This window comes from Syngnathus scovelli, chromosome 21 (assembly GCF_024217435.2).
Source record: "Syngnathus scovelli strain Florida chromosome 21, RoL_Ssco_1.2, whole genome shotgun sequence".
Taxonomy (NCBI): Eukaryota; Metazoa; Chordata; class Actinopteri; order Syngnathiformes; family Syngnathidae; genus Syngnathus; species Syngnathus scovelli.
Genome location: NC_090867.1, coordinates 3208960 through 3221534, shown reverse-complemented (window position 1 = coordinate 3221534; position 12575 = coordinate 3208960). Strand labels below are relative to the sequence as shown.

The 12575-nt window shown below is 40.4% G+C and overlaps 2 protein-coding genes across 5 annotated transcripts; both read right to left on the bottom strand.

Moving 5' to 3' along the window:
- Window positions 1-1041: 1041 nt before the first annotated feature.
- Window positions 1042-4249, bottom strand: lmf1 (lipase maturation factor 1). Its single transcript, XM_049758736.2, has 11 exons — window positions 3997-4249; window positions 3429-3738; window positions 3342-3352; window positions 3095-3243; window positions 2954-3019; window positions 2683-2850; window positions 2376-2556; window positions 2115-2268; window positions 1839-2022; window positions 1634-1746; window positions 1042-1488 (listed from the first exon to the last, which is right to left on the bottom strand). Exons 1-11 carry the CDS (start codon window positions 4208-4210, stop codon window positions 1302-1304), a joined length of 1737 nt encoding a protein of 578 aa, XP_049614693.1. The 5' UTR covers window positions 4211-4249; the 3' UTR covers window positions 1042-1301.
- Window positions 4250-4610: 361 nt separating this feature from the next.
- Window positions 4611-12228, bottom strand: LOC125991110 (arf-GAP with dual PH domain-containing protein 1). 4 transcript variants are annotated; one of them, XM_049758689.1, is made up of 12 exons: window positions 12013-12228; window positions 11320-11392; window positions 10335-10418; window positions 9197-9288; window positions 8532-8614; window positions 6923-7035; window positions 6699-6845; window positions 6326-6409; window positions 6035-6097; window positions 5893-5964; window positions 5582-5810; window positions 4611-5252 (listed from the first exon to the last, which is right to left on the bottom strand). In XM_049758689.1, exons 1-12 carry the CDS (start codon window positions 12168-12170, stop codon window positions 5224-5226), a joined length of 1227 nt encoding a protein of 408 aa, XP_049614646.1. In that variant the 5' UTR covers window positions 12171-12228; the 3' UTR covers window positions 4611-5223. The 4 variants fall into 4 exon arrangements, with proteins under 4 accessions (XP_049614646.1, XP_049614647.1, XP_049614648.1 ...); XM_049758690.1 differs by lacking the exon at window positions 11320-11392 and having other exon boundaries at window positions 10335-10462; window positions 12013-12212; XM_049758691.1 differs by lacking the exon at window positions 11320-11392 and having other exon boundaries at window positions 12013-12212.
- Window positions 12229-12575: the final 347 nt, after the last annotated feature.

Genomic DNA, 12575 nt, shown 5'->3' with positions numbered 1-12575 from the left:
GCACAGCATTCAGTGGTGAGAAGTATGCTGATACCATTGGGAAGCTACAAGAAGAATTTGATCACAGGTTTGCAGACTTCAAGACACACAGAGCCACTTTTAACATTTTTGCTGACCCCTTCTCCTTTGATGTTGAGGATGCCCCCCCCTGTTCTGCAGATGGAGCTAATTGACCTGCAGTGCAATACTGAACTCAAAGCCAAGTTCAGGGAAGTGAGTGGAAGAACAGTGGAGCTTGGACAATTTTTGAGAGAACTGCCCCCCAGCTTCCTGAGCTTTCCAGGATGTTCAAGCGGATCATGTGCCTTTTTGGCAGCACCTATCTGTGTGAAAAGCTCTTCTCCACAATGAACTTCAATAAGTCAAAGTACAGGTCCAGAATTAAAGATGAGCATCTTAAAGCCATACTGAGGGTCTCAGTTGCCTCCTCCCTCAAGCCAAATGTGGCTCAGCTGTGTGAGAGGAAGCGTTGCCAAGTCTCTGGCAGCAAGGAGTAGGAGGAAGTAGAAATGAAGCCTATGTTCTGAAGAACTGTTCCTGTTCTTCATGTTCTGCATGTTCTGACTGTTAATTTGTTCAAATTGAGAAGATTGGATCAGGACCTTTTTTATGGATTACTTTTGTGGATTACGATTTGATGCGGCCCAGCCTCACCCAGACTCTACCTCCAGCGGCCCCCAGGTAAATTGAGTTTGAGACCCCTGTTGTACAGTGTTCAAATATTAATTGGCAAAAAAAACTCTTCTAGCACCATCTGCTGGTGTGTTGTGGTTACTACAAGGTTGCCTCTGCCAGTGACCTGTATTTGTAAGGGTTTGAATTACCCTTAAAGAATGTGTTAATTTTTCTCATTCTTTACTGGCATTCCTCACGCTGACATGCAAATTATTCTTGTTGTAAAAAATTGCCATGAGATTTTTGGCACTGATTTTAGAATATCATCTGCACTTATTTTTACAATGCACATAGTAAAATGAAAACATTCTCACAGGTTGTCCTTTTTTTGTAAATCAATAAGCCCAACTCCTTTGCACACAGTAATATTTGTACATGTACATACAACATTTATTTCCATTCTGTGCAATATATTTTGCAGTTCATGACCGCTACTGTATGTTTCAATTGACTACTTTGCTCATTTAATTTTTTGGTCAAATGCAGCATATGTTTAAAAAAAAAAAAAAAAAGACATAACAGGACGATGTTGATCCCAAATGTATTCAGGTACTCACACCTAACTTGTACAATATGATGAAGACCTTTTTTTTTACCTCCTCTGTGTGTCAAAGTCGGTGATGTCCTTAGTTTTTCCGTGCTGATATATGTGGGTGTGGCCAGTCCCTGGACTGGAAGTACCCCCTGAGTGCTGCAAGGTCCACAGCAGGGAAGTAGGCACCGATGCGCTTTCGTAGCCACCACTTACCCTCAGCTGCACTGGTACTGCCCGGTTGGCTGAATTTATATCTAAAGTGTTCTCCTCGAACCCACCTGATACGTAAACAAATTAGGAGTTAATACTCATCTTGTTTATGCTTGTTACAAACCTACAAGTATTGCACTGAACACAGATTATTGTTGTGTACGTAGACCTTTAAAGATAACTTTGCAACAAATCAACAGACTCCCACAATACCTGGGGATGCCTCTGTCTTGAAATGGGTTGTGGTCCAGCAGCGAAAGAACTGTGCTATCGTTAGCTAACAAGCGTCCTGCTATGTGAATGACCCACTCACTCTGCTCGTAGGTCTGTGTGGGAAACAGGAACGTGAAGTTTTTTTTAAACTAATTAAACTGTCCTAAAAAAAAAAAATTACTGAATGCATAATTGTGAAATAAACCTGGAAGGCCGCAAACCACATAAGCCAGTCCAGGCGGTAATGATACGGGGAAATGAGGCACGGCCGTCTGTAAGGATCTCCTGGTTTACAAAGGAATTGGTATTCCTCCCAGATTGCCTTCGGGTCTTTTGGATCCTCACTCAGAGTGCCTTGGAAAATCACCTCAGTGCGCTCCTTGGTAATACTGGAGTGAAAACAGTCCAGGTCTGAAAGTTGATAAGTCAGGCACCCCAAAATATATATAAATTTTTTAAAATAATTACTGCTACAATGTACCTGCCAAAGGCCCCGTAGGTGTTGACGATGCGAAGTGGGTCAAAAGAGGTGTTCATCACCTGTCTGGGACTCAGTAGGTTCATGAGTACTGGAACACTCAGGCAGCCAATCAGAATGCCCAAAGACACATTGACCACCTGACGGATTCGCATCCCTGCATCCATTATCAAATAATATAAATGTTGTTTTCAGTTTTTAGTGAAATCTGAGTCCACTTTTCAAACTGCACTCCCTCAGTGTAAATGACGACAGCATAAATACCTTTAGTGGCTTCAAGTGTTTGTCCATTTTTATCCTCATCTTGAATCCTCAAAACGGCTTTCTTGGCCCCGCTTCCGGAGCGAAACAAAAAGTCCAAAGATGCGTCATCAAAACAGCCCAGACTGGGAACAATGGTCAACCAGTTGAGAAAACTGAGGTTGCCACTCACTATCAGAACGACCTAGACGTGGAATGATCAATAGTTTGTTTAAGGATGACGTGATTGACAATTACTGGAATAATCGATAGAATAATCGATTCTAAAAAGATTCGGCCTGAGATGTATTAGTGGTTGAAATAATTTTACCTGAAAAAGGATCTGGAGCACGCCATTGACGATACACATTCGTCTGCCCAGGAAAGTGAAAAAGGGGACGATTAGTTCGATAAAGTGATTGGACATAGTCTCGAAGCGATGGAACCACCAAGGGGAACGATGCATGTAGTAAGACACGGGGTTTGGAACGGGTTGGGTCTGAAATGAAAATGGCGAGCAGAAGGGAAATATTTCTGAATAGAAATGTATGAGTGGCTAATCCAATTTTACTTATTTACATCACAGAGAAAAATCAATCAACCTCATAATGATAATCCATGCAGGTGAGGTCTCGCCAACATTTGTCCCCTCTGATTTTAATCAAGCCCTGTAATATAAACAAAATATTTTTTATTGGAACCGGTTAAATTTGTGCAAGTATAGGGAAGAAAGTTTTACTTACAGCGCCAAGCATAATGCGGACAATTAGCCATCTGAAAGTCCAGATGCAGACGAAAGAAGGGGGGCAGCGCCGGGGGACTTGGGACAGAATCCACAGAGGACACAGGAAAATGGCCAAGAATCCCGTTTCCAACAACTGACTCTCCCAGCCTGGAGAAAGAATAACAATCACTGCAAGTTCAGCTCGATGTGGATTGAGGATGGATTGATGGGGGAGGTTCTGGGACAGTATCATCAAGTAAACTTACCAAAGGAGTACCTGCAGAGGAATAAAAAAATATTTTTATACAACCAATAAAAAAGTCAATTAAAATTTGAGTGAGTCCAAAACTTACCACAGCTGACCGACATTGACCAAGGAGTGATACAGCACCCACAAGGAACCCATGATCACCATATTCGCCATTCCCGTCACCAGAACAAAACCAGAGAAGGTCATTCCCAACAAGGCAATGCCATCGAGGTTGGCGTCCATATTGCTCCAGTCCAAGAACCAGAGGATGGAGGGTGTGTAGGCGAGAGCAGCCATGCCTATCTTTCCTCCCACGTAGCGTTTGACACTATTGAGGTAGCTCTTGCAAGGCATCAGACCGTTTTCCCCAATCAGCTGTTTATTCTGGTTGTAAGCGACGGTGAACGCCACAACTAAAGGAAAAAGGCATGTTGGAGAATCATATTAAGATTTCTTTAAAATCAACAATGGGAAAGCCATGACAATATGTCCTTAAATAGTTGACATAAAATGTTAATTATTATTTACTACTATTTAACATTTTCCATATTATATATATAATATATTTATATTCCTTCTGAGAGAACCCACGGAAACTAATGCTGAGGGGTTATGCCAAGAAATAAAGCAAATCCAAAAAGGAGAAAAAAAAACTTGGATTCCATACTCACAGTAAATAAAGGAGACGGAGCGCAGCAGCACAATACGAGTGAGCCAGAAAGTCCCCGTTTGTAAAGGCTGGAGTTTTTCTTTCTTGGTCCCTTCAACTGTGTTCGCCGCATCTTTTCTGCTGTTGCTATCACTAAACTTTGCCTCAGTTGTTAAACCAACTCGCAGGCGTCTTTTCCTTATTGACGCGCCATCGTTCTCACAGGAGGTCGCCATGTTGCTGGTACGTCACGTGGTCACGTAACAAAACAAAGGCAAAAGTTCATTTTTCTTATTTTTGAAAATTTCCTTTGCATTGTTGCAATAAAAGGAACGCACTATTATCTGACACAATAATATAACTAATATTGTTTTTTTTAATAAAATATATATTCAAATTCAGATTATTTTCACATAATTGTCAGGTGGTGTTATAGAAAATGTAATCGGTTCATATATAGTATAAATCATTTCTACACCAAAAACGTAACATGTATCTGTGCCACTCCCATCATCTAAAGCAATTGAGAGGCGTATTATTTCAATTCCAATACGGTATTATCAAATGTGTCGGAAAAAAAATCTAGAATAGAATATTTCAAAAATACTTGTGTGTACACAAACGACAAACACAATGGACGTTCATATGTGTAAGGTTTTATAGTAAAACAAACAATTACTGCAATTAAATGATCATCCTGGTCTTAAAAAAGGCTAATAAATAAAACACTCATAATCACAGTCCCTTCACATTACAATCCTTCAAAGCAGCAGCAACAATTTCACAATGAGCAACAAAGGCAACATCTGTTTAAAAAGAACTTTCCCACAGTTAAAAGCGACTGGTCACTGAGAGTTTGTGTTTTTAATGCATATTTGTGGTCAACAGTACTTTGCAGATATATGTTGAACATGGTTTCAATGTCAGTGGTTCCAACTCACTTAAAACATACTCACGTAGAAACGCACACAGCCTACAGTCAATAAATTAACAATGCAATATTACTCAGTGTAAATATCACTTCATAACAGAGTTCAAAGTCGTTAAACCATTCACGAGACAGAATTCCAGGGGTGGGTCGACATGTCTCACACAGCATGCTGCAAATCGTTCACTCTTTGTCCTCACATCAAGCTTTCAATAATATCAACCTGTCTTGTGTTAACTCATCACCTTTCCTCCATGGTCACACTCGTTCTGATCCAAGATCAGGCCAATTCCAGCTTCAGTCTTGCTTATTTTTAAGGCCTCAGGGTTTGTGTTTAAAATGAGCCTCCACTGCAAAAAAAAGATGATATTCAACAAAATACATATAATTCATAGTGTAATTCAAAGTTAACAACAAATTAGCTCATTACTAGCCGAGCTAAACTGTCTGAAACATTATCACGGGAGAGTCACTATCAAGCTGAAGCACCCACATCCCCCAAAAGTGCCACATCTGGTTATCATGCTAAAAGGTAAGCAGAGTTGCATTGAGTTTTGGGGGGGGGGGCGGATTAGCATTGTGTTAGCTTCCGATGACCGCCACATATTCGATTGTTTACGTTTGTGTGCCACATAGTGGAGGCACTGCTAGAAAAAAATAATAATAAAAAATCTGATACCTGCGTATTCTTGCGGCCTCATGGGCCGATTGATGACTCTCTGAAAGGCTGCAATCCAATCCCGTTGCTCGGCCTCAGTCTCGCAAGCAAACAGAAACTTCCTGTCTGGTGTGACAATGGTGATGCCGTGATTCCAGTGATGGCCCTGAATTGTTGAGGGTAGGCCAGGCAGAACGGTGTAACTGTTCTCTTTACTGCCGATGAACACTTCGCCGCGGGCGTAGGCGTCCTGGGAGCACAGTTAACGAAAAAATCGATTTACTGTACTCAGCAAATTCAAAATTACAGAGGTAGTGCATGTTGTATCATACCAAAGGGTCTTTAAAATACATCAGTCGCCTGTCGTCCATAGTGAACCACCTCTTCTTGAAGCCTTCTGTGTGCTGCATCATCAAAAGTATACATAAAAAAAAAAAAATGACATAAAAACATAAGAATCACTGACATACAAACCTTTGGACCTGTTTTCTCCATAAAGCCTTCCTTCATGAAGTTTCGGGTCAATTTTGGCACCAGCTAGAAAGCAACAAAACTAAAGTGAAAAAGAAGCATGAGTGAAATATTAAACATTGGTTTTCCTAGCATGCCCGCAATTTTCACTTAAAGAACATTTCGAGATTAATATGCATGTTCGGTGCTGAGGCTATATGAATAATTAAAATTCCAGGACCTGATCCATGTATCTTTAAGAGCAATACTGAAAATGTAAAACCTTGCAAAAAAAATTTAAAAATCCATCCTCACCTCTTCATTACTTGCTCCAGGGAAGGCCACTTGTAGGTAGTGGAACCTGGCTGCTCTGATTGCATTGAACCAATCAACCATTTCCTGGTCAAAACAACAACCAAAGTAGCTGGTTTTAACAAAAAACTTGCTTTAAAATATTATTGTGCGCTTTGGCTATGAAGATGCTGCAGTGTGGGATCGATACCTCACAAGGAGGCTGAATGAACCCAATGAACTGGCTGTGCCGCTACTTGGCCAGCAGAGAGCGCAGTGCTTTAAAACATACCCATCATACTTCCTTTCCCATGACTTCTTACTTTCTGGTTCTGCTTCCCCAAAAAAATGTGCTGCGAAAGAAAATATGTCATAAAAGTAAATTGTGTTAACACACCTTAGCGTCGCTGTGGTAAACAAAGATGTTTCTTGTGCTGTTGTCTTTCAGGTAGGTGATCTGCAGTCCGCACGGGTTGCCAATTTTGGCCGGTTGGAAGGTGGCATTGAGGGTTTCGATTTTCATAATCGCCTTGGGATCTCGGGCCTTGCATTTAAGCAACGCAAACAAAACACTGTAAAACGTTTTGCACTTCTTTACGATAAAAGTCAAATATTGCTTACATCCTGCTTGTTGAAGTATTTGAGGGCACCTTCCCTCTCCGATAGGATGAACTTTCGGCTGAGAAACTGACCGTTGTCTCGTCCTCGTTTCCATAGAAACCCCTCGCGGTATCCTGAGGTGAAAAATGTGTTTGAGTAAGGCAGGCTAGGAGAACATTTGTACCACCCGGCAGTGACATTGTGTACCCGAGGAAAAAAAAGGCAGAATTTGGAAGGAAATGCAAGGCACATATTGTCTCTCCATATTGTCCAGATTAAATCCTTGTTATTAATATTCGGTTCTATTTTAAGCACAAATGCTTCATCTTTACTCTATTGTGGCCAAAGGCTCAGCCTCTATTTGTTGCTCTTCTATTTCTGTCAATGCTTTCTTATCTGTATCTATTTCTGTGTATTGAATTGGAGGACATCTCTGCAAAAAAAAAAGCATTCTTATTACAACTTCTGTAGTAGAGTTCATCGGATACTTAGACTGCACAGACATAATAAGGCAAATTTCAAGCTTTTATGGGATTAAAATTCAGTGCACCCATTCATTTTTTTTTTGTGGTGCGAGAGAAACAACATTTTTTTGTGATGAATTTTAATGAAACTAAAACGTCTCATAATTAGTATTGTAATGGAGACATGAAAGGTTCATGTTCCCTCTGGTTTTATCACACTTTGGCGGTGTAAAAAAAAAATAAATAAAAAAAAAAAAAAGGAAGTCATTGCCATTAAGGGCAGTGAAACTGCTTTGATTACCCACAGTGGGTTTATCACTTCATGCAAAGCCATTAGCATCCATTACCAGTTTTCTGCAAAGGTAATGAGACATCAGACGATGATTTGATCCCTTGTTGGGAATAAAATATAAAGTAGCGCGGCTTTAAATACATTCGGTTTTGGAATCAAAATCATGTACAATAAATGTCCGTGTGGTAATATCTTCCGTTCTCCCGCCCCGCTGCTCTCATTTCCATTTTCCTTTTTTTTTTTCTCCCCAGCAATTGGCTGCTTTGCTTTTGTCTTCATGTCCCAAGCACGTATTTAACTGCGTGTGTGGGTGGGCATGCTACAGATGAGCCTTTGTGTCTGCGACTTTCTGACATGAAACATTCACCTCTGTTAGCATTGCTTCTTCAATCAATTGCCCTCATTGTCCCCACCCACGACTTCTTCCCGGTAGACTCTCGACCTCTACTTCCCTCCTATGCATTTACAATCAATGCCGACATTGGCCTAGCATCGAGGCCAGGTTACTGCCAATAGCTTATCTCGATCGATCTTGAAACAAACACACACAAAGACAAAATGGAGAGATGCACTTTGGCGGAGATGAAGAAAGCTTGATAAAATGACTCGTATTACTCTGTCATGTATTTTGTGTGTGTGCGTGTTCTGTGTGTGAGCAAATGGCTTTCTACTGTAACAAAGGATGGGTGAGGTCACTACAGGCCAATAAGAAAGCAGCTCCTCATAAATACACACAAGTGCCCTTACACTATATTTTTACTCATCTTGACCTAACGACACAGGCTAAACTAGACACATCCAAAAATGGTGCTGTGCATGCTGAATTACGTATTAGCACTCTGTCAGTGTCAATATGTCAGTAAGTTGATTCTACCTGCTGTGTAAGGTTCTTGCTTCTCTATGAACTCAAATTCATTCCTCTCATACTTGGCCCGGATCCATTGTTCTCTTAGCATCCTGGAAACACAATGACGTCATTCATTTAGAGAATTAATTGATCATGATGCAATGACTTGAGTAAAATGGTACATAAAATAAAATAATAAAAAAAAAAACACTGATTGGAATGACACTGAGCAATTGTAAACTCTGGTAAATTATACTCTGTGAAAAGCAAGGGTTCACTGTAATCATGTGACCTATATAATGGGAAGTTCCACATGTAGTCACCAAGCAAGACATAAAGTCAGCATCCTCATTTTAGTGAACAAGTCACTGCTATTTTAAGACACACACACACAAAAAAAAAAAAATGAATTCCTCATCCAGCCTAACTTTTAAAATGGACGTTTTGCTATTCCATCCTGCAGACCTGTTTGTTTCTTAACTTTAATTAACTTGGATAATGGAACAACCCCAAGCCTTGTGTTATGCCGATAGTTGCCGGCACATTAAAAAAAAAAAAAAAGAGTGCTCAGCACTCCAATGTGTTTTTGGGCTATAAAGTTTGGTGTAAAAAGCCAAGTAAAATCCAATTTATTTAATCACAAAAAGCGGCTTCAAACCTGCTTTTATTAATTGAAATATGAGAGTACTTACTTGCAGTCAGTATGCGTTGGTCTGTAGTAGAACGCGGGAACATTCTGCTCATATTTAGCCTGAGCGGCATTGTTTCCCAAATCTGCCATAATCTGAAAGACAGGAAAATATGATGTGATTATTCAATAGATTGCATTAATAGATTGATGAATCCCTTTATCGCCTTCATTGGGAACATCCTGGACTGATTGCAAGTCACAATGACCCATTTGGAGTTTTTAAAATGTGCAAATCCATCCAGAGATGTTCTCGTCACTATGAGACAGACATGCTAATCACTAATCCGATGGACAAAAATAAATGTGCAAAAGGTAGACGAATATTGGCCGTGGAATATATGAGGCTATCATCCTACTAAATAATTCATAGAAATGACTTATCATTTTCCCTTTTTTTCCCTCAGTAGGTTTATGTTGTATGATTAGTCATCAGGGCTACATTCTTGAAAATCCAAATTGGAAGTCAAAATGAGCAAAGATTTGGGGAAAACAGGGTCACTTGAAGTCTATCACTCCAAAAGACGGTATCATATTTAATTGTATGTGGTTGGGTGCATGAATCATCAATTTATCTGGTTATGCATACAGTTGGTAAAAATGAATGTTTTTTATTTATTTATTTATTTATTTTCACTCACTTATCTCGTAGATTATGTTTTTATTCTAGTGACTTTACATCCACATTTTATTTTATTTCTAAAAAATTAACCATTTTAAAAAGTGGCCCTTGAGCACAATTATTTAGTTTTAAAATGCAATCAATTATTTATATTGACTAAACTACTAATACTAATGTGCCCGTGTGGTAGGAATAAAATTTGCATCCAACTTCAGTCCAACTAACTCCCATTTATTGCCTTCTCATTTCCCACATCTCAACCTTCACTGAATGACTCACAATATTAGCACCCCCCCCCCCCAAGGTCTTTCCCGACAGCCTGTTTAACTACTGATGTGATGACTTCACATATCCAGCCTTGTATTCAAGACAACATTCAGTTTGCTGCCACATCGAAAATATGAGCTGCGTTTGACTTTCAAGGGAAATCATTTGTGGGGAAATGCATCATGTCTTCCTTAAATGTCATTGAATATTATATTGCGAGTACACACTCCACAGCTTGCTTTAAGAGCCTCACCTCCACTTCACTTGCTTCCCACGTGTCCCGAATGGACTTGACCCTGCTGATGTGTGGGATGCTGCGATGAAGGAGCGAGCAGGCCTGGCAAACAAACACACCCAGTGTCAGTGATGCCCAGTCTGGCTCTGCAGGCAGAAGACAAGAGAAGAGAAAGAGGAAAAAGGAGATGTGGCAGGAAGTAAACAAGCAGGGTGATTGAAGGCCGGTGAGTTTGGGGAGAAGAGGGGAAATGAAAATGAGAGGAGAGGAATAGAGCAACAATAAGATTTCAGGGTACAGATGAGTTTGAAGCACAAATAGTTCATTGTGCATTTGTTTAAAAAGCACAGAAGCACGGCAAAATGTAATTTTCAGGAAATCCTGTTTAGCTTGCATACAGGAAACAGATCTTCTGAAATTAGATCATCTAGATCTAGACTGCCACTTTCATCACCAGATCTCTGCTTCATCTCTTACATGCATAAAGATCAATCAGTAATTGATCAATCGCATTTGAGTGTAATTTATCATTAATAATTGTGTGTAAGAGCCGATTAATTGCACACGAACTGATACGTGAAATGTGGAAATTATATTATCAACTACATCTTGCGCAACACCTGGTCACTCAGAACAGTAGTTACCGGGGTAACTCTCTGTTATACATTTTACGTCACTCATCTGTCTGCATGGGTTGAATAGAGTCTTCATTTAACTAACGAGATTTTTTTTTGAGAGGGAGAGCTACAATAAGAAGCAACTACATTATCCGCTACATCTCACGCGCTTGACAGCTGCCATCTCTCACAGACGCTTAGTGAACACACAGACACGGAATATGTGAGATTCAAATGAGAGCTAAAGGAGAGTGAGTAAAAGGAGGAAGACGATTTGTTTTATTATCCAGCTACCAAGCTACCCTAAAGATTTGCATCCAAAATCTGCAAGAGCAAGTCTGGCTCTAGAGTTGCTCTGCTGCAGCCAGTCCTCAGAGGAACCATACCAAGCATCTTGAGCGGGCTCGCCTCCAATTCAGCCCATCCTGGAACCTTTGTGGCCACTTTGGCTTCAGACCACTTCAGAGAGAACCGTGGTGGAGGCATATGAGACAACAAACAGTTGGTGGGGGAGATTTATTAAAAAGGTAAAAAGCTAGCTTGTGCATGTGGTAACATGGTACAAAAAGTGTGCTAACTGTTTTTTATTTGATATAATAACACCCTAGGAGTGATTTTAGTATAAATACACATTGGAATTACACATTATGATTAAATCATTATTGATTGGGCCATTTCTGTAGTTCAAAATGAATTGATTAGATTAGCAAGATCCAGTGTTGTTTGCAATAGTCTTCTACATTGAGATGCCATCATCTCACAATGGACACACTCTCATTGCTGCAAGAACAAAGCAGGTTCATGAGAGGACAGTTTATGTCTGGTGTGCACACACTATAACAATGCACACACACACACACACACACACACACACACACACACACACACGCACGCACGCACACACACACACACACACACACACACGCACACGCACACGCACACACACACACACACACACACACACACACACACACACACACACACTGTCCAGTCCTGATAGCGTCCCCCCCAAAAAAATAAAATAAAATCTGACAGTGAGTGCATTGTGTCAAGAGGTGGTCAAGATGGACTTTACATACCCGGATTTCCGCAGTCCGCGCACGTCTCGTTGTCTGGTCTGGTGAGTACGTCTTGCAGGACCCGGTTGGTCCCCTCCGGTTCCATAATGAACGTCTTCGTGCACAATACAAGCGCATTCGCCGACTGGAGGCAAATGCAAACAGAATGTGCAGACCATCACCTGTCTGTCAGCCGGATGCTCTCTCTCTCGCTCTCTCGCTCTCTCCTCTCTCGCTCTCTCGCGCTCTCGCTCTCATATGTTCACTGCGACACCCAGTGGTAATGATGCGTCATTACAATAATTATCATTAGTAGTAGAAATACTACTACTACAACTAATAATAATAATAATAATAATAATGAAATTACATGGAGCCTGTAGGTGATTTGAAAATTTTGTATTGGATCCCAAAATTATCATTACTTTTGTTGTAATATTAGTCAGCCAACGCGACAGAATATTTAAAACATCTCGTAGCATAGTGCAATGCATTTGTGCACTTTGTAGTGTATTTTATTATAATTCCTATTGTGACGAAGGTCATCGGTTTTGCAAGGCTCGACTAAAATGTCTGCCTTTGTG